This window comes from Oncorhynchus kisutch, linkage group LG15 (assembly GCF_002021735.2).
Source record: "Oncorhynchus kisutch isolate 150728-3 linkage group LG15, Okis_V2, whole genome shotgun sequence".
Classification (NCBI taxonomy): Eukaryota; Metazoa; Chordata; class Actinopteri; order Salmoniformes; family Salmonidae; genus Oncorhynchus; species Oncorhynchus kisutch.
In genome coordinates this window covers 64,423,264-64,450,168 of record NC_034188.2, presented here as the reverse complement: position 1 = coordinate 64,450,168, position 26,905 = coordinate 64,423,264, and the positions used below count along the sequence as shown (strand labels likewise).

Below are 26,905 nucleotides of genomic sequence, written 5' to 3'. Positions count from 1 at the left end.
TCTTTAAATCACCACTTCATTAAGTCAGGATTCCTATTTGACTCAGCCATGCCTCCTTGCCCGTCCAACATTTCCTCATCTACCACCCCTTCTAATGTGACTATCCCAGATGCTTCTCCCTCTTTTTCCCCTGCTCTGCTATAAAGTTTCTCCCTGCAGGCAGTCACTGAGTCCGAGGTGCTGGAGAAGCTCCTGAAACTTGACCCCCAAAAAACATCTGTGTCAGATGGTTTAGACCTTTTCTTCTTTTAAGGTTGCTGCCCCTATCATCGCCAAGCCTCTCTCTCCTTTCTGGGGAGGTTCCCATTGCTTGGAAGGCAGCCACGGTTCATACTTTATTTAAAGGGGGAGATCAAGCTGATCCTAACTGTTTACAGGCCTATTTCTATTTTGCCCTGTTTATCAAAAGTGTTGGAAAAACTTGTCAATAATCAACTGACTGGCTTTCTTGGTGACAATGATGTCACCATTGCCCTTGATTCTAAGCAATGTTGTGCTGCTATTTTTATTGACTTGGCCAAAGCTTTTGATACGGTAGACCATTCCATTATTGTGGACCGGCTAAGGAATATTGGTGTCTCTGAGGGGTTTTTGACCTGGTTTGCTAACTACCTCTCTCAAAGACTGCAGTGTATAAAGTCAGAAAATCTGCTGTCTCAGCCACTGCCTGTCACCAAGGGAGTAAGTACCCCAAGGCTCGATCCTAGGCCCCACGCTCTTCTCAATTTGCATCAACAATATAGCTCAGGCAGTAGGAAGCTAAGAATACATATTTTGATGTCCACTCTTGCTGGAACACCCAACATTCATCGTCTACTTTCCTTTTCTTTTAAAAACTATTTTTTGCTCAATTTGTGACATGCGTGTCAGCCTGTCAGTCACTGTCCATGCTCGTGCAGTTGTGATTTATAAGTGCCTTCAAAATAAAATGTCCCACTAGCGGTGGGAGTTAAATCATTACACAAAGGCGAGTATTTATTGGGCTTTTAATTTGAATAACAAATACGTGTCACATTCTGACCTTTATTTCCTTTGTTTTGTATTTATTTAGTATGGTCAGGGTGTGAGTTGGGTGGGCAGTCTGTTTGTTTTTCTATGTTTCGGGTGTCATTAGTTGTCTCTGAGAATCATACTTAGGTAGCCTGGGTTTCACTGTGTGTTTGTGGGTGATTGTTCCTGTCTCTGTGTTTTGCACCAGATAGGACTGGTTTAGGTTTTCGCACGTTTGTTGTTTTGTTAGTTTATTCGTGTACAGTTTCTTTATTAAAGTACAATGAATAACAACCACGCTGCATTTTGGTCCGCCTCTACTTCACCTAAAGAAAACCGTTACAATACGTTTTTCAATTTTACTATTGCAAATTCTTTGTGAGCTGAGCATGATTCCACAGGCCATATTGAATCAGGTTGCGGGCTGCATACGGGCTGGCCTTTGACCAGGCCTGGCGTAGACCAATTACAGTTTCCAATCTCTTCTAAATAATGTGGTGATCGATAGTCTAGAAAGCGGCACTACAGTCTAGGAGCACAAGAATAGATGCAGAGCCTTGGTCTGACGCCATTTAAAGATAATTTACCACCTTCACCGAGTGCGGTATCAGTTCTATGATGGGGTCTAAAACCAGACGGGAGGGTTTTGTATACATTATTTGTCTTTAGGAAGGCAGGGAGTTGCTGAGCAACAGCTTTTTCAATTTTTTTTTAAGGAATGAGAGATTCAATATAGGCCGATAGTTGTTTTATTTTCCAGGTCAAGGTTTGGCTTTATTACTGCCCCTTTTAGTGAGTTTGGCACACGTCCGGAGGATAAGGAGCCGTTTATTATGTTCAACATAAGAGAGCCAAGCAAAGGAAGTAGTTATTTCAGCAGTGATTGAAAACACTTTGCTGTACACTGATATCTATGCCATTTCAGGAGTGAGTGAGTGAGTGAGTGAGTGAGTGAGTGAGTGAGTGAGTGAGTGAGTGAGTGAGTGAGTGAGTGAGTGAGAGTGAGAATAAGAAGGATATAAAAAAGGAGAGAGCGCACCGTCATTACTAGTATTCAGGTATTTTTTGAGAGGGGAGGCTTGATTGCAATTGGCTGTAAACTGCCAGTACAGCAGCAGGAGGAGGATGTAGCTACATTAGAAACAAAGGAAACAGACAATGTCAAAGAGGTTTGGTAGAGGTTGTAACCACACAAACAACATTTTTCACTCCAATAAATATCCCAAAGTACAACCATAGTAATTACCCAGAGTGGCAAGGGCACAGGCAATGGCAGAGTTCAATTAGCCAAATAAGCAACTGTTGGAAGGATTTCACACACACACACACACACACACACACACACACACACAACCTCCCCTTCCCTAAGTGAACACTTGCGTTTTCCAATCAAAGTCATGTCTGGGCATCTGGCTCGATAAATTCAGACAGCTTGACCGTGGCTGTGGGTATTGTCGTGTGGTGCCATCACCTACTCTGACAGACCAGGGAGCAGGGACTATACTGCAAGTCAGATCTCTGACAGACAAGGCAGGGCCACAACTATTGACACGATAGGATGACCTGGAAGGAACAAGCTGTCTGGTTGGGCATCTGCCTTGGAGGAATAATCTGTTTGGATGTGGTTCAAAGGTCAGAGGTTGCTTTGAAATCAGAGACCACAAAGGTAAATGTGGGCATGAGTGTCAATATTTACCTCTAAAACTGATACGTGACTTGAGGTCAACGCTTTGGCAATAACTTGGCAACTGAGGGACCTTAGTATTGTATAGGTAAGAAGTTACAAAAATCCCAATGCCATCAAAATAAAATGAGCCTTGAGCCTCTGTGCCTGTGTGTCAATGTCACCTTAGATGACAACATTAACATAACACAAATGTGAGCAGAGTGTTACAGCACTGTAGGTGAATAAAAATTCACTTACAATGCTGTGAAGTCTGCTTTTTACATGTTCAATCAAATGCCATTTCAGCTTTCTCATAAGAACGGAAGAGAAATGTTGTACAAACATTGGGGGGGACGTTGTAGAAAAGTTATGGGGACGTTGTAGGAACATTGGGAGGTTGTTGAGTCAGAGACACAGGCAAGCAGAGCAGTCAGCGCCTCTCCAAGACTTCTCTAATCTATTCAGCAGTCAGTTCCAAAGAGGTTTTAATTGTGTGTTGCCAAAGTGTTCTGTTCTATCCTCAGAATGCTTAGCAGAGAAAAACAGTGTCTTCTACAGGGGAGAGAGAGACATTCTGAACTGACAGTGTGCTGTTGTGTTCTCTTGTTCACCAGACACCAGACACTTAACCTGCTTCTCTTATTGTGCTCCTCAATGCCCCTTCTTGTCGATAAGGGGGACTGTGTGTGTGTGTACACACACACACACACACACACACACACACACACACACTAAAGCCAAGAGGCTTTGTGTGTGTAAGTCGTTTACCACTGCGCATATACAGTGCATTCGGAAAGTATTCAGACCCCTTGACTTTCTTACGTTACAGCCTTATTCTAAAATGGATTAAAAAAACATGTTCCTCATCAATCTACACACAATAGCCCATATGACAAAGTGAAAAGTTTTTTTAGAGATGTTAACAAATAAAAAACAGATACCTTATTTACGTAAGTATTCAGACCCTTTGCAATAAGACGCGAAATTTAGCTCCGGTGCATCCTGTTTCCATTGATCATCCTTGAGATGTTTCTACACCTTGAAGTCCACCTGTGGTCAATTCAATTGATTGGACATGATTTATAAAGGCACACACCTGTCTATTTAAGGTCCCACTGAGTATGGCAGAGAAAAAACCAAGCCATGGGATCGAAAGAATTGTCCGTAGAGCTCCGAGACACGATGGTGTCGAGGCACAGATCTGGGGAATGGTAACAAAACATTTCTGCAACATTCAAGGTCCCCAAGAACACAGAGGCCTCCATCATTCTTAAATGGAAGAAGTTTGGATCCACCAAGACTCTTCCTACAGCTGGCCACCCTGCCAAACTGAGCAATCGGGGGAGAAGGACCTTGGTCAGGGAGAAGACAAAGAACACGATGGTCTCTCTGACAGAGCTCCTCTGTGGAGATGGGAGAACCTTCCAGAAGGACCATAATCTCTGCAGCACTCCTACAATCAGGCCTTTATGGTAGAGAGGCGAGAGGGAAGCCACTGCTCAGTAAAAGGCACATGACAGCCCGCTTGGAGTTTGCCAAAAAGCACCTAAAGGACTCTTAGACCATGAGAAACAAGATTCTCTGGTCTGATGAAACCAAGATTGAACTCGTTGGCCTGAATGCCAAACGTCAAGTCTGCAGGAAACCTGGCACCATCCCTATGGTAAAGCATGGTGAGGGCAGCATCAAGCTGCGGGGAAGCTTTTCAACGACAAGGACTGGGAGACTAGTCAGGATCAAGGGAAAGATAAACGGAGCAAAGTACAGAAAGATCCTTGATGAAAACTTGCTCCAGAGTGCTCAGGACCTCAGACTGGGAAGACAGTTCACCTTCCAATGGGACAACGACCCTAAGCACACAGCCAAGACAACGCAGGAGTGGCTTTGGGACAAGTCTCTGAATGTCCTTGAGTGGCCTAGCCAGAGCCCGGACTTGAACCCGATCGAACATCTCTGGATAGACCAGAAAATATCTGTGCAGTGACACTCCCCATCCAACATGACAGAGCCTGAGAGGATCTAAAGAGAAGAATGGGAGAAACACCCCAAATACAGGTGTGCCAAGCTTGTAGTGTCATACCAAAGAAGACTCGAGGCTGTAATCTCTGCCAAAGGTGCTTCAACAAAGTACTGAGTAAAAGGTCTGAATACTTATGTAAATGTGCTATTTATTTTATTCAATTTTTATACATTTGCAAACATTTCTTAAAACCCTGCTTTTGCTTTGTCATTATGGGGTATTTTGTGTCGATTGATGAGATTTGTTATTTATTTTTTATCCATTTTAGAATAATGTAACATAACCAAATGTGAAAAAGTCAAGGGGTCTGAATACTTTCCGAATTCACTGTACACTGCAGAACAGCACCAATTTGCCTGGGCAAAGAATCTGCAAGATGTCGAAAGCATTCCTCAGGGATGCTGGCCCATGTTGACTCCAAAGCGTTCCACATTTGTGTCAAGTTGGCTGGATGTCCTTTGGGTGGTGGACAATTGTTGATACACAAGGGAAACTGTTGAGCGTGAAACCCCAGCATTGTTGCATTTCTTGACACAAACTGGTGCGCCTGGCACCTACTACCATACCCTGTTCAAAGTTACTTACATACTTTTTCTTTCCCATTCACCCTCTCAATGGCTCACATACACAATCCAAGTCTCAATTGACTCCAGGCTTAAAAATCCTTCTTTAACCTGTTCCTCCCCTTCATCTTCACTTTGAAGTGGATTTAACATGTGACATCAATAAGGGATCATAGCTTTCACCTGGTCAGTCTAGGTCATGGAAAGAGCTGGTGTTCTTAATGTTTTGTACACTCTGTGTATAATGACTGTGTGTACTCAAAGACATGCAAGGTGAAGATGTATTTCTTTTACGTAAGGCACCATGCTGGTAAAAAGAGCGAGACGGAGACGATGCTAGGCTGACAGACAGTTGAAACTGTGATTTGAAATTCTGTTCAAGATTAAGGCTCTTCTATGACCTGGCTCGGCCCTGCCTTAGTCAGAAGCCTCAATGTGCTTCTGTGTTTGTATAGACTTCAAAAGAGAGAAGAGGTGACGGTCAGAGCGAAAGAGCGCCGCCCGAACACACCCTAGAGAAAGGAACGGTTACAGTGAGAAAAGAAAGAAACGGATTATGTTTTTGTCAGGCCAAATGGCATTAGGACTGAAAGGGAGACACAAAGAAAGAAAGAGACAAAGCTGGAGAAGCCATCTCTCCTCTCCCTTAGGGTTGGGCCAACACAACTTCCCTTCACCTCCAACACCTTCAGTGGCACCCCCCACCTGATCTCCTGGGCCTTGGGGACCATGAAGCTGGAGAGCCTAATGACTGCACAAACCTCCTCTGCCTGTGATGTACACTTGTTCACTCCCCCTTAACGATTTAAAGGGGAACATTATGTCTTATTATGAATAATAAAAGCAAGAAAGGGGTTATTTAGGGTTGTGTTCCCATTCCCCTTTAAAAGGAATGGACTGGTGGGAAGAAAATGGTGTGGGAGAATCAGAGAACAGTCAGGGAGAGAGATATACAAAAATGAAAAAGAGAGAGATAGAGAACATTGGAGCTTGGCCAAGTCCCTCTCCTCTTCCCACTGGGAGGTCTCAGTCTCTTCAGCTACCACTGATCACTATGGATCTCCTGGCAGTGCCTAGACGTTGCTCACCTTGCCTAGAATCAACACACGCCACACTCACTCAGTATATTTCTCCTTGCATGCACACACAAACACACAGATGCGCACACATACAGATGCACATGCCAAGCACTCTCACACAAGCCCAAAAAACGAACCAAAATTGATTCGAAAAGTAAACAGTAAAGTTTTCAAAAGATTGATTTCATGCACTAATTGCATGACCCCCCAAAAAGTTATATGCTGTGGATCAATGCAGTATGAAACAACATTAACCTGAATAATGGCAGCAAGCGACAACAAATCCATATAATTATTTCCATTGATGAAGCCAGGTAAACGGCTGCTGCCTCTGATACATTTGAAGGGCAAATCACATCACAGAACAGCTTCACACAGAGACATCAAACTGAAAAAGATAATTGTACATTCTCATACAGGGCCCTTGGAGAAATCACACTTTAATTCAGTCATATCACCAGCCCAGGATGACACACACACATATATATATATATACCCCCCACAGGTCCCTCAGGCCTCATTATGTGTCTATTTTATTTATATTATGTGATGTGGAATCACATTACACTCCCACATGGGTCGCTGGCTGTCCTCTGGAAGGGCACTCATTCACTCTAAAGTGGATTGTTCATACAGTACTGTATCAATGCTGACATGGTGCTCCATTAAAAGTATCTATTCTAACGAGAACGATGGATAGCGGGACGGAGGAAAGGAAAGGAAATGGTTATGAATCTGAGTATTAGTGTCTTGCAGGAATACATCCACATCATTACCATTGTCCTCTAAAGCTCTCTACAATAGAAATGTTTATACTCCAAGACCATTATCCCAAGGGGTTTAGTGATCAGATCCGACTATCCGGATTACATTTCCATCAGAAGTCCTCAGAGAGCCCCTAAGATTGACTTGACCTAATGTCAATCATTAACCCTGAACGTTTAATTGAAAAAAACATCAAAAACCAAAACGGACTCCAAATGGCTTTATTCTGTGCCGACATGACTCAATTAAACTAGGTGGTCAAATGAAAACAGATCACCACCACTGATAAACGTGACAAGCAGCACTGAGCAAATCAGGAACTTTAGAGAGGAGTCACACACACACACCTGCCAACAGCAACCCCCTGGTTCAACCACAAGCTCACTAATCAGCAATGCAACTCGGTTGGGTTCATTTCAGTCCCAGTAGACATGTCGCTAACTACTCCAATCCAGATGTCCATCAAAGGGCTGAGTATGGGAAACAAATTGGAATGACATGTTCCTTTGACTGGATGGAATTGGCACTTGACGAAGAGAGAAACAGGGACACTTGAGTCATTCCTGGCTAAACTGACTGAATCAGTGCAGTCGACAGAGGGCAGGGAGAGAGAGCTCCGTTGATCCCAATGGGAGGCATTTATATTGTTTTGTGATGGGTCATGTGTGACACGTTTGGGTTATCCTAGAATAAATCATCAACTGCTATAGTCAAAGGTCATCTAAAAAACCACTGAATAATATAGTGAGAGGATGCTTTTTCAAATCAAATGATTTGTCACATGTGCAAAGTACAACAGTGAAATGCCTACTTACAAGCCCTTAACCAACAATGCAGTTTCAAGAAAATACCTATAGTACACTTTTTTTTTTAAGTAAGAGATAAGAACAAATCATTTAAGAGCAGCAGTAAATAACAATAGACGGGCTATATACAGGGGGTACCAGTACAGAGTCAATGTGCGGAGGCACCGGTGTATTGGTAATTGAGGTATAATATGTACATGTAGGTAGCGTTATTAAAGTGACTATGCATAGGTAATAACAGAGTAACAGCAGAGTAGAAGAGGAAGGGAGGGGGCATGCAAATAGTCCGGGTTGCCATTGATTAGCTGTTCAGGAGTCTTATAACTTGGGGGTAGAAGCTGCTGTTGCAGTCAAGCCGAGTTTGCACATCATCCATTGATTAAAAACTAAGATAGATGCCATGTTTTTCTCTTTACTAACTGCTGGAACTGTCATAGCCAACTGAGCTGTTGCTTTACAAAGCATAGACAGGTCAGAGACAGGCCCAGTGACAAGTGCGTCACACTCTGGGCCCGGTGAGGAGAGGTGTGACAGCGGCTAGACAGACAGGGTGCTGATGACTGAATCAGCCCAGAGCCTCACTGCACTTTTTGTGTCCCAAATTGTACCCTATTTCTTAATAGTGCACTACTTTTGACCAGGGCACTATGTAGGAAATAGGGTGCCATTTGGGACGCAACAACTATGATGACACTGCACTGTGGGGACCGAAGTGTCAGCCAAATATCCCCCAGGCCCAGCGTCTGTCTGTCTGTTAGCCTGACCAGGTCTGTGACACAGTTCTAGCGCTCATACAGCTCTGCTTCATTGAAGCATGTGTCGTGACTCTCAACTTGATGGTGAAGTATAGTCTCTTGAATCTAGATTAGGTATTGTGATGATCTGTTAGGCCAACCTATTCCAGAATTGGTTGCAATTTTGTTTTCTGTTATAAGTGTAAACAAAGCCAAAGTGTTATTAAGGTTACCTGTCTACTGTCGAATCATCTTTTTTAGTGTGTGTGTGTGTGTGTGTGTGTGTTACTCAGCTCAACTGTCGGAACATGTTCTGGTGGTTCTCCACAGCCTCTAGTAGTATCTTCTCAGCAGGTCCATCTTCCAGCGCCACTCTGTGTCCACCGGGTTAGTGTGGTGTCTGTCGGGACAGATAGACAAGATCAGAAAGGACAGCTCTGTCTGTTCACACACACACACTGCCCCAGACCAGGCCTGTCTGTCCCCAGTGGGCCAGGCTAAGTAACCAGACTGGTCTGGTGACCTCTTACATCGGCCTGCCATGACCATTTTAGTCCCTCTCAGATCACCTAAAGGGCACAAGCTAACAGAAGTTTACACAAATTATTTTTAGACACTAGAGTTAAATAAAAGTACAGTAGGCACAAATGCAACAGGTGACAGTAAATATGGAAAACTATAATGTGAGGAAATCCACACACATCAGGAGCTCTGTATTCCACCTCACAGTTCACTAGACTAGAGAACATTCAGTCTACCCATCAGTTCTGGTGCCCCCTGCTGCTGAAGGACAGTAAGACAATACCTATGTGTTTGACAAGGTTCTGCTGCTGCCAATCGTCCCAGATAGGGACCTCAACTCAGACGGGACTATCACTACTGACAGCACCCCATTCGCCAGAGGCTTGAACTGGCAGAGACATTTTCAAAGGAGTTTTATTATCTTCATATTTTCAAAGGTTAGCCTGGTTCCAGATCTATTTGTGTAGTCTTACATTAGGAGTTGTCTTCCGACAGCACACACAGATCAGGGACCAGGCTATTTTGAAGGTAACTTGAGGAGAAATATCTGCCCCCTCAAGCCACAGCCAATGTCACGTCACGTAATTCAGCTTCTAACCTCTGTCCTTTTAATTAGCACGATCATTAATCACCCACACGTTAATCATTAGCTGCCTCGTTAGCTTTTGGTTAGCTAAGCGATAGCATGGCCATCAGTCAATGACGGGGTGAAGAGGGATACGACTATCTGGGGTTCTTTACTAAGTTCTGTATTCAGTCTGCCTATGACAATATTGTAATATGGTTCATTTTAAAATGATAGGAGGGTAAGGTCATGGGTCATATGCTCTTCCGGACTTTCAGCAATGAACAAAAAGGGTCTAGGTGTGCTTAGCCATATTGTGAAATGCAGCACTGGTTATTGGGTTAAGATGAGAATACAACTGCACTGGGCATATGAGAATAATGTAATTATTGCAATAAACTGGCGCATGAATTATTCCAAAACCTCTAAATCAATCACATTGACAATGATAGTTCAGCTGCACCCAACTCCAGCAGAAGTCACACTTGTTGGCACAGACGAGGCTAAGGGTGGACTCCATACACCGGTGGGACTCGACACCATAAAAGGAGGGCTTGTAACAACCTCTTCCTCTTAGCATGGACTGGTGGAAAGAATAATACCTGTTAATTAGTTATTCGAAGGTGCATGCTTATGATTGTTAGATTACTCATATAAAAAGAAATAATCTTATCCACTTTACCTTGGTCCAACGACAACGCTTGCCTCCTGAGTGACTTCCTATGACTTTGTATCCTGTAGAAGAGAAAATCTATAAAATGGTCATGTCACACCCTGATCTGTTTCACCTGTTGTTGTTATTGTCTCCACCCCCTCCAGGTGTCGCCCATCTTCCCCATTATCCACTGTGTATTTATACCTGTGTTCTGTTTGTCTGTTACCAGTTTGTCAAGTCAACAAGTGTTTTTTGTCTCAACTCCTGCTTTTCCCCAGTCTCTCTTTTTTTCGCCCCCCTGATTTTGACCCTTGCCTGTCTTGTCTCTGAGCTTGCCTGCCCCCGACCCTGAGCCTGCCTGCCATCCTGTACCTTTGCCCCACCTCTGGATTACCGAGCTCTGCCTGACCTGACCCTGAGCCTGCCTGCCTGGCGTCCTGTACCTTTCCCCCACTACTCTGGTTATTGACCCCTGCCTGCCTTGACCTGTCATTTGCCTGCCCTGTTGCTGTAATAAACATTGTTACTCCGACACAGTCTGCATCTGGGTCTTACCTTCAAACCTGATTGTACAAACTGGCCATGACTAACCCAGCAGACCCAGGCCAGATGCGCGACGGCGTCTCCTCCCAAGGAGCCACCATCGTGAGGCACGAGGAACTGCTTCTTGGCCTTATGGAGGGGATCCAAACGTTGGCTGGGAGGCAGGCTACCACGGTGCTAACCCCACAGCCCCTCAGTAACCCAGCTGAGGGGTTGTGGCCTCTATCTTCTCGGGTCGTATGTACCAACCACAAAAATATGGAGTATCTCCACATCGCCAAATGCCTCAACTCCAGTTAAGCTAGATGGGCCCTGCTGTTCACACGGTTCAACTTCTCCCTCTCATATCGTCCGGGATCCAAGAATGTCAAGCCGGATGCACTGTCTCGCCATTATATCCCCACGGCTATTACTCCTGGAGTCTGAGACCATCCTTCCCACCTCGTGCCTGGCCACGGCACTCAGCTGGGGTATAGGGAAACAGGTTCGGAAGGCATAGCGTTCCCAGACGAACCCCGGGGGGGTACAGATAACCGGATGTTTGTGCCTGACGCGGTCCTCTCCATAGTCCTGGAGTAGGCCCACTCCTTCAGACTGGCCTGCCAACTGGGCTCCCGCCGGACCCTGGCTTTTGTGCGACAACGCTTTTGGTGGCCCACCATGGTCCCTGACATCTCAGCATTCATCGCCGCTTGCACGGTGTGTGCACAAAACAAGACTCTTTGACAAGCTCCGGCTGGTCTCCTCCAACCTCTGCCTGTCCCTCACCGTCCCTGGTCCCACTTCCAACATCTCATGGAAACATGGTGCAGCACGTCTTCCAGGTCCATGGACTCCCGGTGGACATGGTCTCTGACCGGGGCCCTCAGTTCTCGTCTCCATCATAACCTGTCTACACGAGCATAATTCATTATGAATGAGTAAATCTCTGTCGGGGAAAACAAATCACAAAGGAAGCTTATTACATATGCTGTGATCCTGTGAGAAACTGACACCATTTTGGGAAAATGTACAGTACCAGTCAAAAGTTTGAACACACCTACTCATTCAAGGGTTTTTCTTTATTTTGACTATTTTCTACATTGTAGAATAATAATGAAGACATCAAAACTATGAAATAACACATATGGAATCATGTAGAAACCAAACGAAAATCAAAATATATTTTAGATTCTTCAAAGTAGCCCCCCTTTGCGTTGATGACAGCTTTGTACACTCTTGGCATTCTCTCAACCAGCTTCACGAGGGATGTTTTTCCAACAGTCTTGAAGGAGTTCCCACATTTGCTGAGCACTTGTTGGTTGCTTTTCCTTCACTCTGCAGTCCAACTCATCCCAAACCATCTCAATTGGGTTGAGGTAGGGTGATTGTGGAGGCCAGGTCATCTGATGCAGCACTCCATCACTCTCTTTCTTGGTCAAATAGCCCTTAGACAGGCTGGAGAGGTGTTTTGGGTCATTGTCCTGTTGAAAAACAAATGATAGTCCCACTAAGCGCAAACCAGATGGGATGGCGTATCGCTGCAGAATGCTGTGGTAGCCATGCTGGTTAAGTGTGCCTTGAATTCTAAATAAATCACAGACAGCGTCACCAGCAAAGCACACCCACGCCATCACACCTCTTCCTCCTCCAAGCTTCACGGTGGGAACCACACATACAGAGATCATCTGTTCACCTACTCTGCGTCTCTCAAATCACGGCGGTTGTTACCAAAAATCTCAAATTTGAACTCATCAGACCAAAAGGACAGATTTCCACCGATCTAATGTCAATTGCGCGTGTTTCTTGACCCAAGCAAGTGTCTTCTTATTGGTGTCCTTTAGTAAATGGTTTCTTTGAAGCAATTCGACCATGAAGGCCTGATTCACACAGTTTCCTCTGAACAGTTGATGTTGAGATGTGTCTGTTACTTGAATTCTGTGAACCATTTATTTGGGCTGCAATTTCTTTGGCTTGTAACTCTAATGAACGTATCCTCTGCAGCAGAGGTAACGCTGGGTCTTCCTTTCCTGTTGCGATCCTCATGAGAGCCAGTTTCATCATAAAGCTTGATGGTTTTTGCGACTGCACTTGAAGAAACTTAAAAAAATCTTCAAATGTTCCATATTGACTGACCTTCATGTCTTAAAATAATGACAGACTGTTGTTTCTCTTTGCTTATTTGAGCTGTTCTTGCCACAATATTTGTTTTTTTACCAAATAGGGCTATCTTCTGTATACCCACCCTGCCTTGTCACAACTGATCAAACACATTAAGAAGGAAAGGAATTCTACAAATTAACTTTTAACAAGGCACACGTGTTAATTGAAATGCATTCCAGGTGACTACCTCATGAAGCTGGTTAAGAGAATGTCAAGAGTGTGCAAAGCTGCCATCAAGTAAAAGGGTGGCTACTTCGAAGCATCTCAAATGTAAAACATATTTTGATTTGTTTAACACGTTTTCGGTTACTACATGATTCCAAATGTGTTATTTCATAGTTTTGATGTCTTCACTATTATTCTACACTATTATTCTACAAAGTAGAAAATAGTTTTTTTTTTTTAAATAAGAAAAACCCTTGAATGAGTAGGTGTATCCAACCTTTTGACTGGTACTGTACATCATCCTCAGAGTATGCAGTCATTTTGCGAAACGTTGTACTCTCAGAAAAAAGGGTTCCAAAAGGGTTCTTCAACTGTTCCCATAAGAGAACCCTTTTTGGTTCCAGGTAGAACCCTTTTTTGGTTCCAGGTAGAACCCTTTTGAGTTCCATGTAGGTGACTACCTTATGAAGCTGGATGAGAGAATGCCATGAGTGTGCAAAGTTGTCATTAAGGCAAAGGGTGGCCAATCTCAAATATATTTGTATTTGTTTAACACTTTTTTGGTTACTATATGATTCCATATGTGTTATTTTATAGTTTTGATGTCGTCGCTATTATTCTACAATGTAGAAAATAGTAAAAATAAAGAAAAACCCTTGAATGAGTAGGTGTGTCCAAACCTTTGACTGGTACTGCATGTGCTTTCATTTCATTGTGTCTAGTAATTTATAGCCATCCATCACCACGATCATGTCTTTTGAGAAATGTAAATATTAGGGATCAATATCAGAGAACGTTTTGTAATCTAGGTCTAATTGCTACAAAAAAATGTATGGCCATCAATTGGAAAGCCTCATATCCACCCGCAATAACTAACTGGAGGACTGAACTAAAGTATACATCCCATTAGACTCTATATATTATAACATCAAACATAACTAGACATATTTGATCAAATTTGGAATCTTAGGGTGTTTTCACATATAGTCCTCTTTAATATAACCAATCTCAGTCCTCTGGGGTAAAAAAAAAAAAAGAAGAAAAATACTCTGTTCTTTTTGTATTCACACTGCCAATGCTTTTGAATGAGGACTCAAGTAATTTGCCAGTTCACTTCACCTTTTTTGAGGTCCAAGTCCTCTTTGCATTTACATTGCTATGTTAAGAAAGTTACCAAGATATTTTTTCCAACATTCACTCAATGCACTCTGGGTAAAAGTACAGGACAAGCCATTCCATCAGAATGTGCTATCAGACAGCTACTGTAAATATACCGACTTATACTTTGGAAGCTAATAGATTGCATTTTCTTTAAAGATGAGACATAATCATTGTAATGCGAAGATAATATTAACATGTAAATATTATTGGTAACATATTAAATATCAGTAGAATAACTGCAGAATAAATCATGTAGGCCTAATTGAAAATTGTATAGGCTGCTGCCCCTTTAAGAGCTAGATCAGATTTTGTACATATGTTGTGATTCTCACCAAATATGTTGTCTTCTCACACTATCTATTTAAACCCCACATTCGAATAAACAGTTTATGAAGCTCTCTTAGCCTATTGATCAACATAATGCAAACAAATTATCTGGACAAATAATCTGGACCTCATACAAAACTCCACACATATTTTGGCATTTCTGTGCATCCTTGACAACCGCTAATCAATATCCAAAAACAGCACACGTTTTTTCCACGAACAGGCACATAATCAACTTCTCTCTCCAATGTGAAGGGGTTAAGGCAGTGGAAACGGTGTTGCAGTAGTCTAGTGTGTGGTGTGGGAATAATGACAAGCCAACTGCGGAGCTTAGTGTCACAAAAATTGTCTGAAAGGGACCAAGTCTGAAAACACCCTTAGAGAACATGCTGTATAGTGGGTGTCTTGTTTTTGAGTTGTTTCTATTTGTGAATGTCAGTTTGTTTTGGATGGATTTTTTTGCCTTCGTGTTTTTCTTTGCTTATCCCTCTGTGAGAATGAATGTATGTGGATTTATGTGTGGGGGGAGAAGGGAGGGAGATGTATATTGACACTGTGTGAGATTCCATTTGACTGAGTTCTGTAGAAAAACAATTAAAAACAAATTGTCCTAACAACAAAATGTGTAGATAGATTGCAACTTTTGTAATGTTACATGGTAACATAGTAATACTGATTGCATAACATGTGAGAAGGCACTAGACCATTTGCCAATAGCATTTTAAAAAAGTATGATGTGTGATTTCCCAAGAGCAAAGCCCACACATTAAAATTTGCAACATAACTTCAAAAGGTGTTGAGGCTGAGTGTGATATAAGTATACATGATGATGAAGGGTTGTCTATACCAGCTGTGGATTGGACTACTCATTTACAGCGTTTCAAGCTCTGACAGCCATTCTCTGAAGTCAGCCCCATCAAACATAATACTTTTATTTGTCTCTTTTAAATCATTGTGATACATGCCAGTGCTTTTATATCAAGGGTTCTTCATAGGAATTCAAGGGGGGCCTTCCCATGTATGCATTTCAAAAGACACAGCATTTATGAGAAGTTCTATTTCAGTCCTGTGTGTGAGGTAAAACAGCATGATATAGACGCCATGAGAGAGAAAAAAACGCATGACATTTCAGGTGTTGAAATGTTGAGTGCTCATAATGGCTGCATTGACAGGTCATCTTTCATCCTAGTAGGACACCCGGTGTGCTTTGGTTACTGTGCAGCTAACTATAGCCTTGTCCACCTTGGAAACAAAAGTCAGCCAGCTTGTATCAGATTTATGTTCTTCAAAAGTGAGTAATTATTGATCTCTCTGTTCTCAGGACTGGTGTCCTCCTGTTATTGGATAGGTTAAAGCCTGGTGTAATTGAGCTATGCTGCAAAATAAAGTAAATAAAATGTAACTCAGTCTATTGCAATGCTAGCAAAGGTCCAACGATATGATGCACGATGGGGGATTAAGGTGCATTTACCATTTACCCAAACACGGGGGGCTGGCTATCGATCCAGGACGCTTCCTTTACACCCACAGGAAATCCATTGTACCACGCACACAGTCAGAAACACACACACACACAAAATCATGTTCTTACCCACAATCCCCCTGAGCACAGGCTAACTACTGTTTATTACTTGTTTGTCGACCCACGTGGGGCAAATTCGGAGGTGTCGGGAGCTGGGGCTGTTGTTCCAACTCAGATATAATACAATTCTGCTGAAGACTGGCTGGTGCTGGATGCAGCACAGAGAAGAGAACAAGGCCTAGTGGGAGTTAGTGTTGAGTCTAATCTGAGGGCCCTTTCCCTTCCGGTGTTCATTAGGTAAAAACCTACACTTCAAACGCCTCAACTGCCTTTTATGTCTGTCTGCACAGAGAGAGAAGGAGCGAGGGGGAGGTAGACGGGAGGTAGGCTTTGCTCCTCTCCCTCTCAGTGGATCTGATTAACTGGACCCATCTATTTGGAGAAGCTCATGTGAACACCAGGCCAGCCACAGAGAGAGATGACCTCCAAACCTGCGCTGCTGTACGGCTTATAGCCACCCACTCCAGCTGCAGTCATCCCCCTTTCACACTGTATTAATCTCCCACGGCTACATGAAAGTAATCAGACAGTCACCAGTCTACCCGTAAAACAAGAGTAACCCATATCCTTACAATTGAGATGTGAAGGTACACTATATATTGTCCATTTTGTTGGGTTCTAGTTTTAGAATATGCTAGAAGTTAATGGTTACATGTATGAGGAATGTATGTGGTGGGGTCAATGGAGGGTGGGTAAGAAGTATGGGTCTAGAAAGTAAGTAAGCGAAGAGGCAATCACTTGGTTGCGGTCACTGATAAGCTTAGATAGCTGTGGATTAAATCAAATCAAACTTTATTTGTCACATGCGCCGAATACAACAAGTGTAGACTTTACCGTGAAATGCTTACTGACAAGCCCTTAACCAACAGTGCAGTTCAAGAAGAGTTAAGAAAATATTTACCAAGTAGACTAAAATAAAAAGTAACTCGATAAGAATAACGAGGCTATATACAGGAGGCACCTAGTAGTGCGGGGAATGTGGGCCGAGGTCAGGTCAGATGAAGGGAGATGGAACAGATATTACACACATTACATAACTTCCTGCCTAGCAACAAAGATGCAGTGTTTAGAGGTGCAAGGAGGAGATTCCACCTAAAGGAGGGTATAAATACTTGTGCTGGTGGAAACATGTCTTTGTACTTTCAGCTGATTGACCCAGTGGGTGAACAAACTTGATTTGAGATTTGACTAGTTGTTCATTAAGTTCAAAATAAACAGAGTAAAAAAATAACCGTTTCAACAAAATAAAATGTTTTCACTTTCCACAGAATTCAAAGAGACACTGAGATCTTCCTCCCTTATAAATAATGCTGAGTTCTCTAGGAAACCCAGTAGGCCAGCGCTACACTTGAGTTTCTCAATCTCTTTCCCCTACTCAGTCCTGTCCGAGAGCTCCTCTACAGATCTGAAATTAATAATACATTTTACATCGACAAATACCAAACTTTTCACTCATTAAGGCTCAAGTTTTAGGCTAATACTGATGAAATATTGACAAAATCTGTAGAGAAAAAAGCTCAAATAAAAATGTTGGCTCTGTTGATACAGACACATTAAGCCTTCACAACATTATGTTCTTAATTAGAGGCAGAGAAGTCTCCTTTCCAAATGAGGTAGGACTCTTTAGCTAACATCCAGAGTGTACAACATGAGGAACACCTTCCTAATATTGAATTGAGCCCTCTTTTGCACTCAGAACAGCCTCAATTCGTTGGTCGCATGGACTACAAGGTGTGGAAAGCATTCCACAGGGATGCTGGCCCATGTTGACTCCAATGCTTACATTGCAGAATAATAGTGAAGACATGAAATAACACATATGAAATCATATAGTAAGCAAAAGTGTAAAACAAATCTACATATATTTTAGATTCTTCAAAGTAGCCACCCTTTGCCTTTATGACAGCTTTGCACACTCTTGGCATTCTCTCAACCAGCTTCATGAGGAATGCTTTCCCAAAGTTCTTGAAGGGATCCCACATTTGCTGAGCACTTGTTGGCTGCTTTTCCTTCACTCTGCAGTCCAACTCATCCCAAACCATCTCAATTGGGTTGAGGTCGGGTGATTGTGGAGGCCAGGTAGTACTCCATCACTCTCCTTCTTGGTCAAATAGCCCTTAAACAGCCTGGAGGTGTGTTGGGTCATTGTCCTGTTGAAAAAGAAATGATTGTCCCACTAAGCGCAAACCAGATGGGATGGCGGATCACTCCAGAATGCTGTGGTAGCCATGCTGGTTAAGTGTGCCTTGAATTCTAAATAAATCACAGACAGTGTCACCAGTAATGCACCCTCACAAGATCATACCTCCTCCTCCATGCTCCACAGTGGGAACCACACATGCGGAGATCATCCGTTCACCTACTCTTCGTCTCACAAAGAGCCAGCGGTTGGAACCAAAAATCTCAAATTTCGACTCATCAGACCAAAGGACAGATTTCTACTGGTCTAATGTCCATTGCTCGTGTTTCTTGGCCCAAGCAAGTCTCTTCTTATTATTGGTGTCCTTTAGCAATGGTTCCTTTAGCAATTCCACCATGAATGCCTGATTCACACAGTCTCCTCTGAACAGTTGATGTTGTGATGTGTCTGTTACTTGAACACTGATGAAGTATTTATTTGGGCTACAATCTGAGGTGCAGTTAACTCAAATGAACTTATCCTCTGCAACAGCGGTAACTCTGGGTCTTCCTTTCCCCTGGCGGTGAGAGCCAGTTTCATCATAGCGCTTGATCGTTTTTACAAATGCACTTGATTAAACTTTTTTAAAGTTATTAATATTTTTGATTGACTGACCTTCATGTCTTAAAATAATGATGGATTGTCGTTTCTCTTCGCTTATTTGAGGTCTTCTTGCCATAATATGGAGTTGGTCTTTTACCAAATAGGGCTATCTTCTGCATACCACCCTTACCTTGTCACAACACAACTGATTGGCTAAAACCATTTAGAAGGAAAGAAAATCCACAAATTAACAAGGCACACCTGTAAATTGAAATGTATTCCAGGTGACTACCCAATGAAGCTGATTGAGAGAATGCAAAGAGTGTGCAAAGCTGTCATCAAGGCAAAGAGTGGCTACTTTAATTAACGAATTTCAAATATAAAATGTATTTTGATTTGTTTAACACCTTTTTGGTTACTACCTGATTCCATATGTGTTATTTCATAGTTTGGATGCCTTCAGTATTAGTCTACAATGTAGAATAGTAAAAATAAAGAAAACCTTTTGAATGAGTAGGTGTCCCCAACACACAATACCCCATAAAGACAAAGCAAACACTGTTTTTTTTTAATTAAACATTTAAAAACTGAAATACCACATTTACATAAGTATTCAGACCCTTTACTCAGTACTTTGTTGAAGCACCTTGGGCAGAGATTACAGCCTTGAGTCTTCTTGTGTATGACGCTACAAGCTTGGGACACCTGTATTTGGGAAGATTCTCCCATTCTTCTCTGCAGATCCCCTCAAGCTCTGACACGTTGGATGTTGTAGCGTCGCTGCAGAGTTTTTTTCAGGTCTCTCCAGAGATGTTCGATCAGGTTCAAGTCTGGGCTCTGGCTGGGCCACTCAAGGACATTCAGAGACTTGTCCCGAAGCCTCTCCTGCATTGTCTTAGTAGTGTGCTTAGGGTCCTGTTGGAAGGTGAACTGTCGTCCCCAGTCTGATGTCCTGAGTGCTCTGGAGCAGGTTTTCATCAAGGATCTCTATGTACTTTGCTCCGTTCATCTTTCTCTCGATCCTGAATAGTCTCCCAGTCACTGCCGCTGAAAAACATCCTCACAACATGATGCTGCCACCACCATGCCTCATTGTAGGGATGGTGCCAGGTTTCCTCCAGACGCTTGACATTCAGGCCAAAGAATTCAATCTTGGTTTCATCGGACCAGAGAATCTTGTTTCTCATGGTCTGAGAGTCCTTTAGGTGCTTTTTGGCAAACTCCAAGTGGGCTATCATGTGCCTTTTACTAAGGAGTGCTGGAGAGATGTTTGTCCTTCTGGGAGATCCTTCCAGAAGGACAAACATCTCCACAGAGGAACTCTGGGAGCCCTGTCAGAGTGACTATCAGGTTATTGGACACCTTCCTGATCAAGGCCCTTCTCCCCTGATTGCCCAGTTTAGCCGGGCGGCCAGCTCTAGGAAGAGCATTGGTGGTTCCAAACTTCTTCCATTTAAGAATGATGGAAGCCATTGTGTTCTTGGGGACCATCAATGCTGCAGAAATTGTTTTGGTACCTGTCCCCAGATCTGTGCATCAACACAATCCTGTCTCTGAGCTCTACAGACAATTCCTCCGGCCTCATGGTTTGGTTTTTACTCTTAAAGGCACTGTCAACTGTGGGACCTTATATGTGTCGGGGGGCTGGGGTCAGTTTGTTATATCTGGAGTACTTCTCCTGTCCTATTCGGTGTCCTGTGTGAATCTAAGTGTGCGTTCTCTAATTCTCTCCTTCTCTCTTTCTTTCTCTCTCTCGGAGGACCTGAGCCTTAGGACCATGCCCCAGGACTACCTGACATGATGACTCCTTGCTGTCCCCAGTCCACCTGGCCATGCTGCTGTTCCAGTTTCAACTGACCTGAGCCCTAGGACCATGCCCCAGGACTACCTGACATGATGACTCCTTGCTGTCCCCAGTCTACCTGGCCATGCTGCTGCTCCAGTTTCAACTTCCACCTGACTGTGCTGCTGCTCTAGTTTCAACTGTTCTGCCTTATTATTATTCGACCATGCTGGTCATTTATGAACATTGAACATCTTGGCCATGTTCTGTTATAATCTCCACCCGGCACAGCCAGAAGAGGACTGGCCACCCCACATAGCCTGGTTCCTCTCTAGGTTTCTTCCTAGGTATTGGCCTTTCTAGGGAGTTTTTCCTAGCCACCGTGCTTCTACACCTGCATTGCTTGCTGTTTGGGGTTTTAGGCTGGGTTTCTGTACAGCACTTTGAGATATCAGCTGATGTACGAAGGGCTATATAAATAAATTTGATTTGATTTTGATTTGATTTATACAAATCATGTCTAATCAATTGCATTTACCAAAGGTGGACTCCAATCAAGTTATAGAAACATCTCAAGGATGGTCAATGGAAACAGGATGCACCTGAGCTCAATTTCGAGTCTCATAGCAAAGGGTCTGAAAACTTTTTGAAATATGTTTTTTATTTTTTATTATACATTTGCAAAAATTTGTAAAAACTTGTTTTCACCTTGTCATTATGGGGTATTGTGTGTACATTGATGAGGAAAAACATTTATTTAATCCATTTTAGAATTAGGCCGTAAATTTCCAAATGCACTGTATGTATGTATATATATACAGTGCCTTGCGAAAGTATTCGGCCCCCTTGAACTTTGCGACCTTTTGCCACATTTCAGGCTTCAAACATAAAGATATAAAACTGTAATTTTTTGTGAAGAATCAACAACAAGTGGGACACAATCATGAAGTGGAACGACATTTATTGGATATTTCAAACTGTTTTAACAAATCAAAAACTGAAAAATTGGGCGTGCAAAATTATTCAGCCCCCTTAAATTAATACTTTGTAGCGCCACCTTTTGCTGCGATTACAGCTGTAAGTCGCTTGGGGTATGTCTCTATCAGTTTTGCACATCGAGAGACTGACATTTTTTCCCATTCCTCCTTGCAAAACAGCTCGAGCTCAGTGAGGTTGGATGGAGAGCATTTGTGAACAGCAGTTTTCAGTTCTTTCCACAGATTCTCGATTGGATTCAGGTCTGGACTTTGACTTGGCCATTCTAACACCTGGATATGTTTATTTTTGAACCATTCCATTGTAGATTTTGCTTTATGTTTTGGATCATTGTCTTGTTGGAAGACAAATCTCCGTCCCAGTCTCAGGTCTTTTGCAGACTCCATCAGGTTTTCTTCCAGAATGGTCCTGTATTTGGCTCCATCCATCTTACCATCAATTTTAACAATCTTCCCTGTCCCTGCTGAAGAAAAGCAGGCCCAAACCATGATGCTGCCACCACCATGTTTGACAGTGGGGATGGTGTGTTCAAGGTGATGAGCTGTGTTGCTTTTATGCCAAACATAACGTTTTGCATTGTTGCCAAAAAGTTCAATTTTGGCTTCATCTGACCAGAGCACCTTCTTCCACCTTCTGGTGTGTCTCCCAGGTGGCTTGTGGCAAACTTTAAACACCACTTTTTTTTATGGATATCTTTAAGAAATGGCTTTCTTCTTGCCACTCTTCCATAAAGGCCAGATTTGTGCAATATACGACTGATTGTTGTCCTATGGACAGAGTCTCCCACCTCAGCTGTAGATCTCTGCAGTTCATCCAGAGTGATCAGGGGCCTCTTGGCTGCATCTCTGATCAGTCTTCTCCTTGTATGAGCTGAAAGTTTAGAGGGACGGCCAGGTCTTGGTAGATTTGCAGTGGTCTGATACTCCTTCCATTTCAATATTATCGCTTGCACAGTGCTCCTTGGGATGTTTAAAGCTTGGGAAATCTTTTTGTATCCAAATCCGGCTTTAAACTTCTTCACAACAGTATCTCGGACCTGCCTTGTGTGTTCCTTGTTCTTCATGATGCTCTCTGCGCTTTTAACGGACCTCTGAGACTATCACAGTGCAGGTGCATTTATAAGGAGACTTGATTACACACAGGTGGATTGTATTTATCATCATTAGTCATTTAGGTCAACATTGGATCATTCAGAGATCCTCACTGAACTTCTGGAGAGAGTTTGCTGCACTGAAAGTAAAGGGGCTGAATAATTTTGCACGCCCAATTTTTCAGTTTTTGGATTTGTTAAAAAAGTTTGAAATATCCAATAAATGTCGTTCCACTTCATGATTGTGTCCCACTTGTTGTTGATTCTTCACAAAAAATTACAGTTTTATATCTTTATGTTTGAAGCCTGAAATGTGGCAAAAGGTTGCAAAGTTCAAGGGGGCCGAATACTTTCGCAAGGCACTGTATATATATTCACATGACTGGGAATGCAGATATGCATCTGATATTTTTTAAAGGTTTGAATATGCACCTTTCCAAACCTTTAAAAAAATTAAGGGGGTGGATCAGAAAACCAGTCAGTACCTGATGTGCCACGCAAGCATAAAGTTGATCAGGATGTTGATTGATCAGGCTGTTGATTGTGGCCTATGGAATGTTATCACACTCCTCTTCAATGGCTGTGCGAAGTTGCTGGATATTGGCGGGAAATGGAACACGCTGGCGTACACGTCGATCCAGAGCATCCAAAACATGCTCAATGGGTGACATGTCTGTTGAGTATGCAGCCCATGAAAGAACTGGTACATTTTCCGCTTCCAGGAATTATTTACAGATCCTTGCGACTGGGGCTGTGCATTCTGATGCTGAAACATGAGATGATGGCCTCAGGATCTCTTCACAGTATCTCTGTGCATTCAAATTGGCATCGATAAAATGCAATTGTATTCATTGTCTGTAGCTTATGCCTGCTCATAGCATAACTCCACTGCCACCATGGGGCACTCTGTTCACAACATTGACATTAGCAAACCAATCACCCACACCACGCCATACAAATGGTCTGCGGTTGTGAGGACGGTTGGACGTACTGACAAATTCTCTAAAATGAAATTGGAGGTGGCTTATGGTAGAGAAATGAACATTAAATTCTCTGGCAACAACTCTGGTGGACATTCTTGCAGTCAGCATGCCTATTGCACACTCACTCCAAACTTGAGACATCTGTGGCATTGTGCTGTGTGACTGAACTGCACATTTAGAGTGGCCTTTTATTGTCCCCAGCACGAGGTACAACTGTGTAAAGATTATGCTGTTTAATGAGATTCTTGATATGCCACACCTGTCAGTGGAATGGATTATCTTTGCAAAGGAAAAATGCTCACTATGAGGAATGTAAACAAATTTGGAAGATTTCTGGGATCTTTTATTTCAGCTCATGAAACGTAGAACCAACTTTATATGTTGCGTTTATATTTTTGTTCAGTGGAGGAATGTTTTAAGATTCTGAAACTCAAACATTTTAGAAAAAGGCTCAGTGCCGTTATCCTCGCAAGGTATTGAACGGTATTGAAAACAGATATTGAACGGTACTGAAAACAGATATTGAACGGTACTGAAAACAGATATTGAACGGTACTGAAAACAGATATTGAACGGTACTGAAAACAGGGGTGTCCAGAATTTTGACCCCTACTTTTTGAGAGGAAAAAAGTATTACGTTTTAAACAAAATCTCTTTCTATGAGCAATTGAATTCGTAAAAAAATTATAATCTCCCATTTTTTTAAGAATACAATATAGCTCAGTATTTCATTGTTTATTTTATACAACAATTTTCCAACAATTGTTTACAGACAGATTATTTCACTTATAATTCACTGTATCACAATTCCAGTGGGTCAGAAGATTACATACACTAAGTTGACTGTGCCTTTAAACAGCTTGGAAAATTCCAGAAAATGATGGCATGGCTTTAGAAGCTTCTGATAGGCTAATTGACATCATTTGAGTCAACTGGAAGTGTACCTGTGGATGTATTTCAAGGCCTACCTTCAAACTCAGTGCCTCTTTGCTTGACATCATGGGAAAATCAGAACCTCAGAATATAAATTGTAGACCTCCACAAGTCTGGTTCATCCTTGGGAGCAATTTCCAAACGCCTGAAGGTACCACATTCATCTGTACAAACAATAGTACGCAAGTATAAACACCATGGGACCAAGCAGCCATCCTACCGCTCAGGAAGGAGACGAGTTCTGTCTCCTAGAAATGAACATACAGTACTGTGGTGCGAAAAGTGCAAGTCAATCCCAGAACACAACAGCAAAGGACCTTGTGAAGATGGTGGAGGAAACAAGTACAAAAGTATCTATATCCACAGTAAAACCAGTCCTATATCGACATAACCTGAAAGGAGGCTCAGCAAGGAAGAAGCCACTGCTCCAAAACTGCCATAAAAAAAGCCAGACTACGGTTTGCAACTGCACATGGGGACAAAGATCGTACTTTTTGGAGAAATGTCCTCTGGTCTGATGAAACAAAAATAGAACTGTTTGGCCATAATGACCATTGTTATGTTTGGAGGAAAAAGGGGGAGGCTTGCAAGCCGAAGAACATCATCCCAACCGTGAAGCACGGGGGTGGCAGCATCATGTTGTGGGGGTGCATTGCTGCAGGAGGGACCGGTACACTTCACAAAATAGATGGCATCATGAGGGAGGAAAATTACATGGATATATTGAAGCAACATCTCAACATCAGTCAGGAAGTTAAAGCTTGGTCGCAAATGGGTCTTCCAAATGGACAATGACCCCAAGCATACTTACAAAGTTGTGGCAAAATGGCTTAAGGACAACAAAGTCAAGGTATTGGAGTGGCCATCACAAAGCCCTGACCTCAATCCTATAGAAAATGTGTGGGCAGAACTGAAAAAGCGTGTGCGAGCAAGGTGGCCTAAAAACCTGACTCAGTTACACCAGCTCTGTCAGGAGGAATGGGCCAAAATTCACCCAACTTATTGTGGGAAGCTTGTGGAAGGCTACCCGAAACGTTTGACCAAAGTTAAACAATTTAAAGGCAATACTACCAAATACTAATTGAGTGTATGTAAACTTCTGATCCACTGGGAATGTGATGAAAGAAATAAATCATTCTCTCTACTATTATTCTGACATTTCACATTCTTAAAATAAAGTGGCGATCCTAACTGACCTAAGACAGGGAATTTTTACTAGGATTAAATGTCAGGAATTGTGAGAAACTGAGTTTAAATGTAATTGGCTAAGGTGTACGTAAACTTCCGACTTCAACTGTATGTCTATGGGTTAAATAGTAGTGTTCATTACTCATGCTCAGGCAGCATGTTGACACATTGTAAGAGGGGATGAACTACTGTAACAGGTATGTCAGTCTACAATACCTTACTACCATATTCTACATGACCATAGAATGATATTGTTCAATGCAATCCCAAATGCCGTACTGCAAACCAAATGCAGGTGAAAAAGGAAGTCTTCCAAACTAAGACTTCTGAAAGCACAAAAGTATTTTTCTAATGAGCAGAGGCAACCAACCAGTGGATTGATTAGCAAGTTCTAGGCATTAGAGCTCTTTTACAAATGCAGGAAGGAAATCTATAAATCTATTACACCTGCCATATTGATGCTCACCACTATGTTGAGGACCATGAGTCAAGGCTATAGCAGTGGGTAGAGGAGAAGAGAGTGAAGTCTCCGGAGACGGCGCCAGCAGGAGCAGCAGTGGAGAGAAGGAAGAGAGGGTAATTGGAACGGGCTGCATCATTAAACCGCATTAGCCCACTCCTCTCTGCATAGCAACACACACACACTCTCCCTACACACACTCCATCCTGGCCCGTTCCTCATCCTGTTAGACAACACACACACAGTACCTCCCCACCCTATGACCCCTTTATTATTATTCTAGTGAATTATCACTTTTTTCCCTCAGTGTCTCCGTAGACACAAAGGTTAAGGACATGCTGCTCTGATGCATCTGGTGCTGTGGGTCTGTTTCAGAGCAGATTATCGAAGCTGGATAATTTATCCACCGAAGTGGCAGCTATTAAGGGAACTATAGGACCAACGATAGTACATCAGTTGCTGATG

General features: G+C 42.6%; 1 protein-coding gene across 1 annotated transcript in view; it reads right to left on the bottom strand.

The window, feature by feature from the left end:
• The window catches only part of tyw1 (tRNA-yW synthesizing protein 1 homolog (S. cerevisiae)), a 56,250-nt gene that overhangs the window by 8,142 nt on the left and 21,203 nt on the right, over positions 1–26,905 (bottom strand). The window contains 5 exon segments of the mRNA XM_020501964.1: positions 6,328–6,332; positions 8,923–8,980; positions 8,983–9,025; positions 10,180–10,293; positions 10,393–10,445. Coding sequence (XP_020357553.1) covers positions 6,328–6,332; positions 8,923–8,980; positions 8,983–9,025; positions 10,180–10,293; positions 10,393–10,445 — 273 coding nt within the window.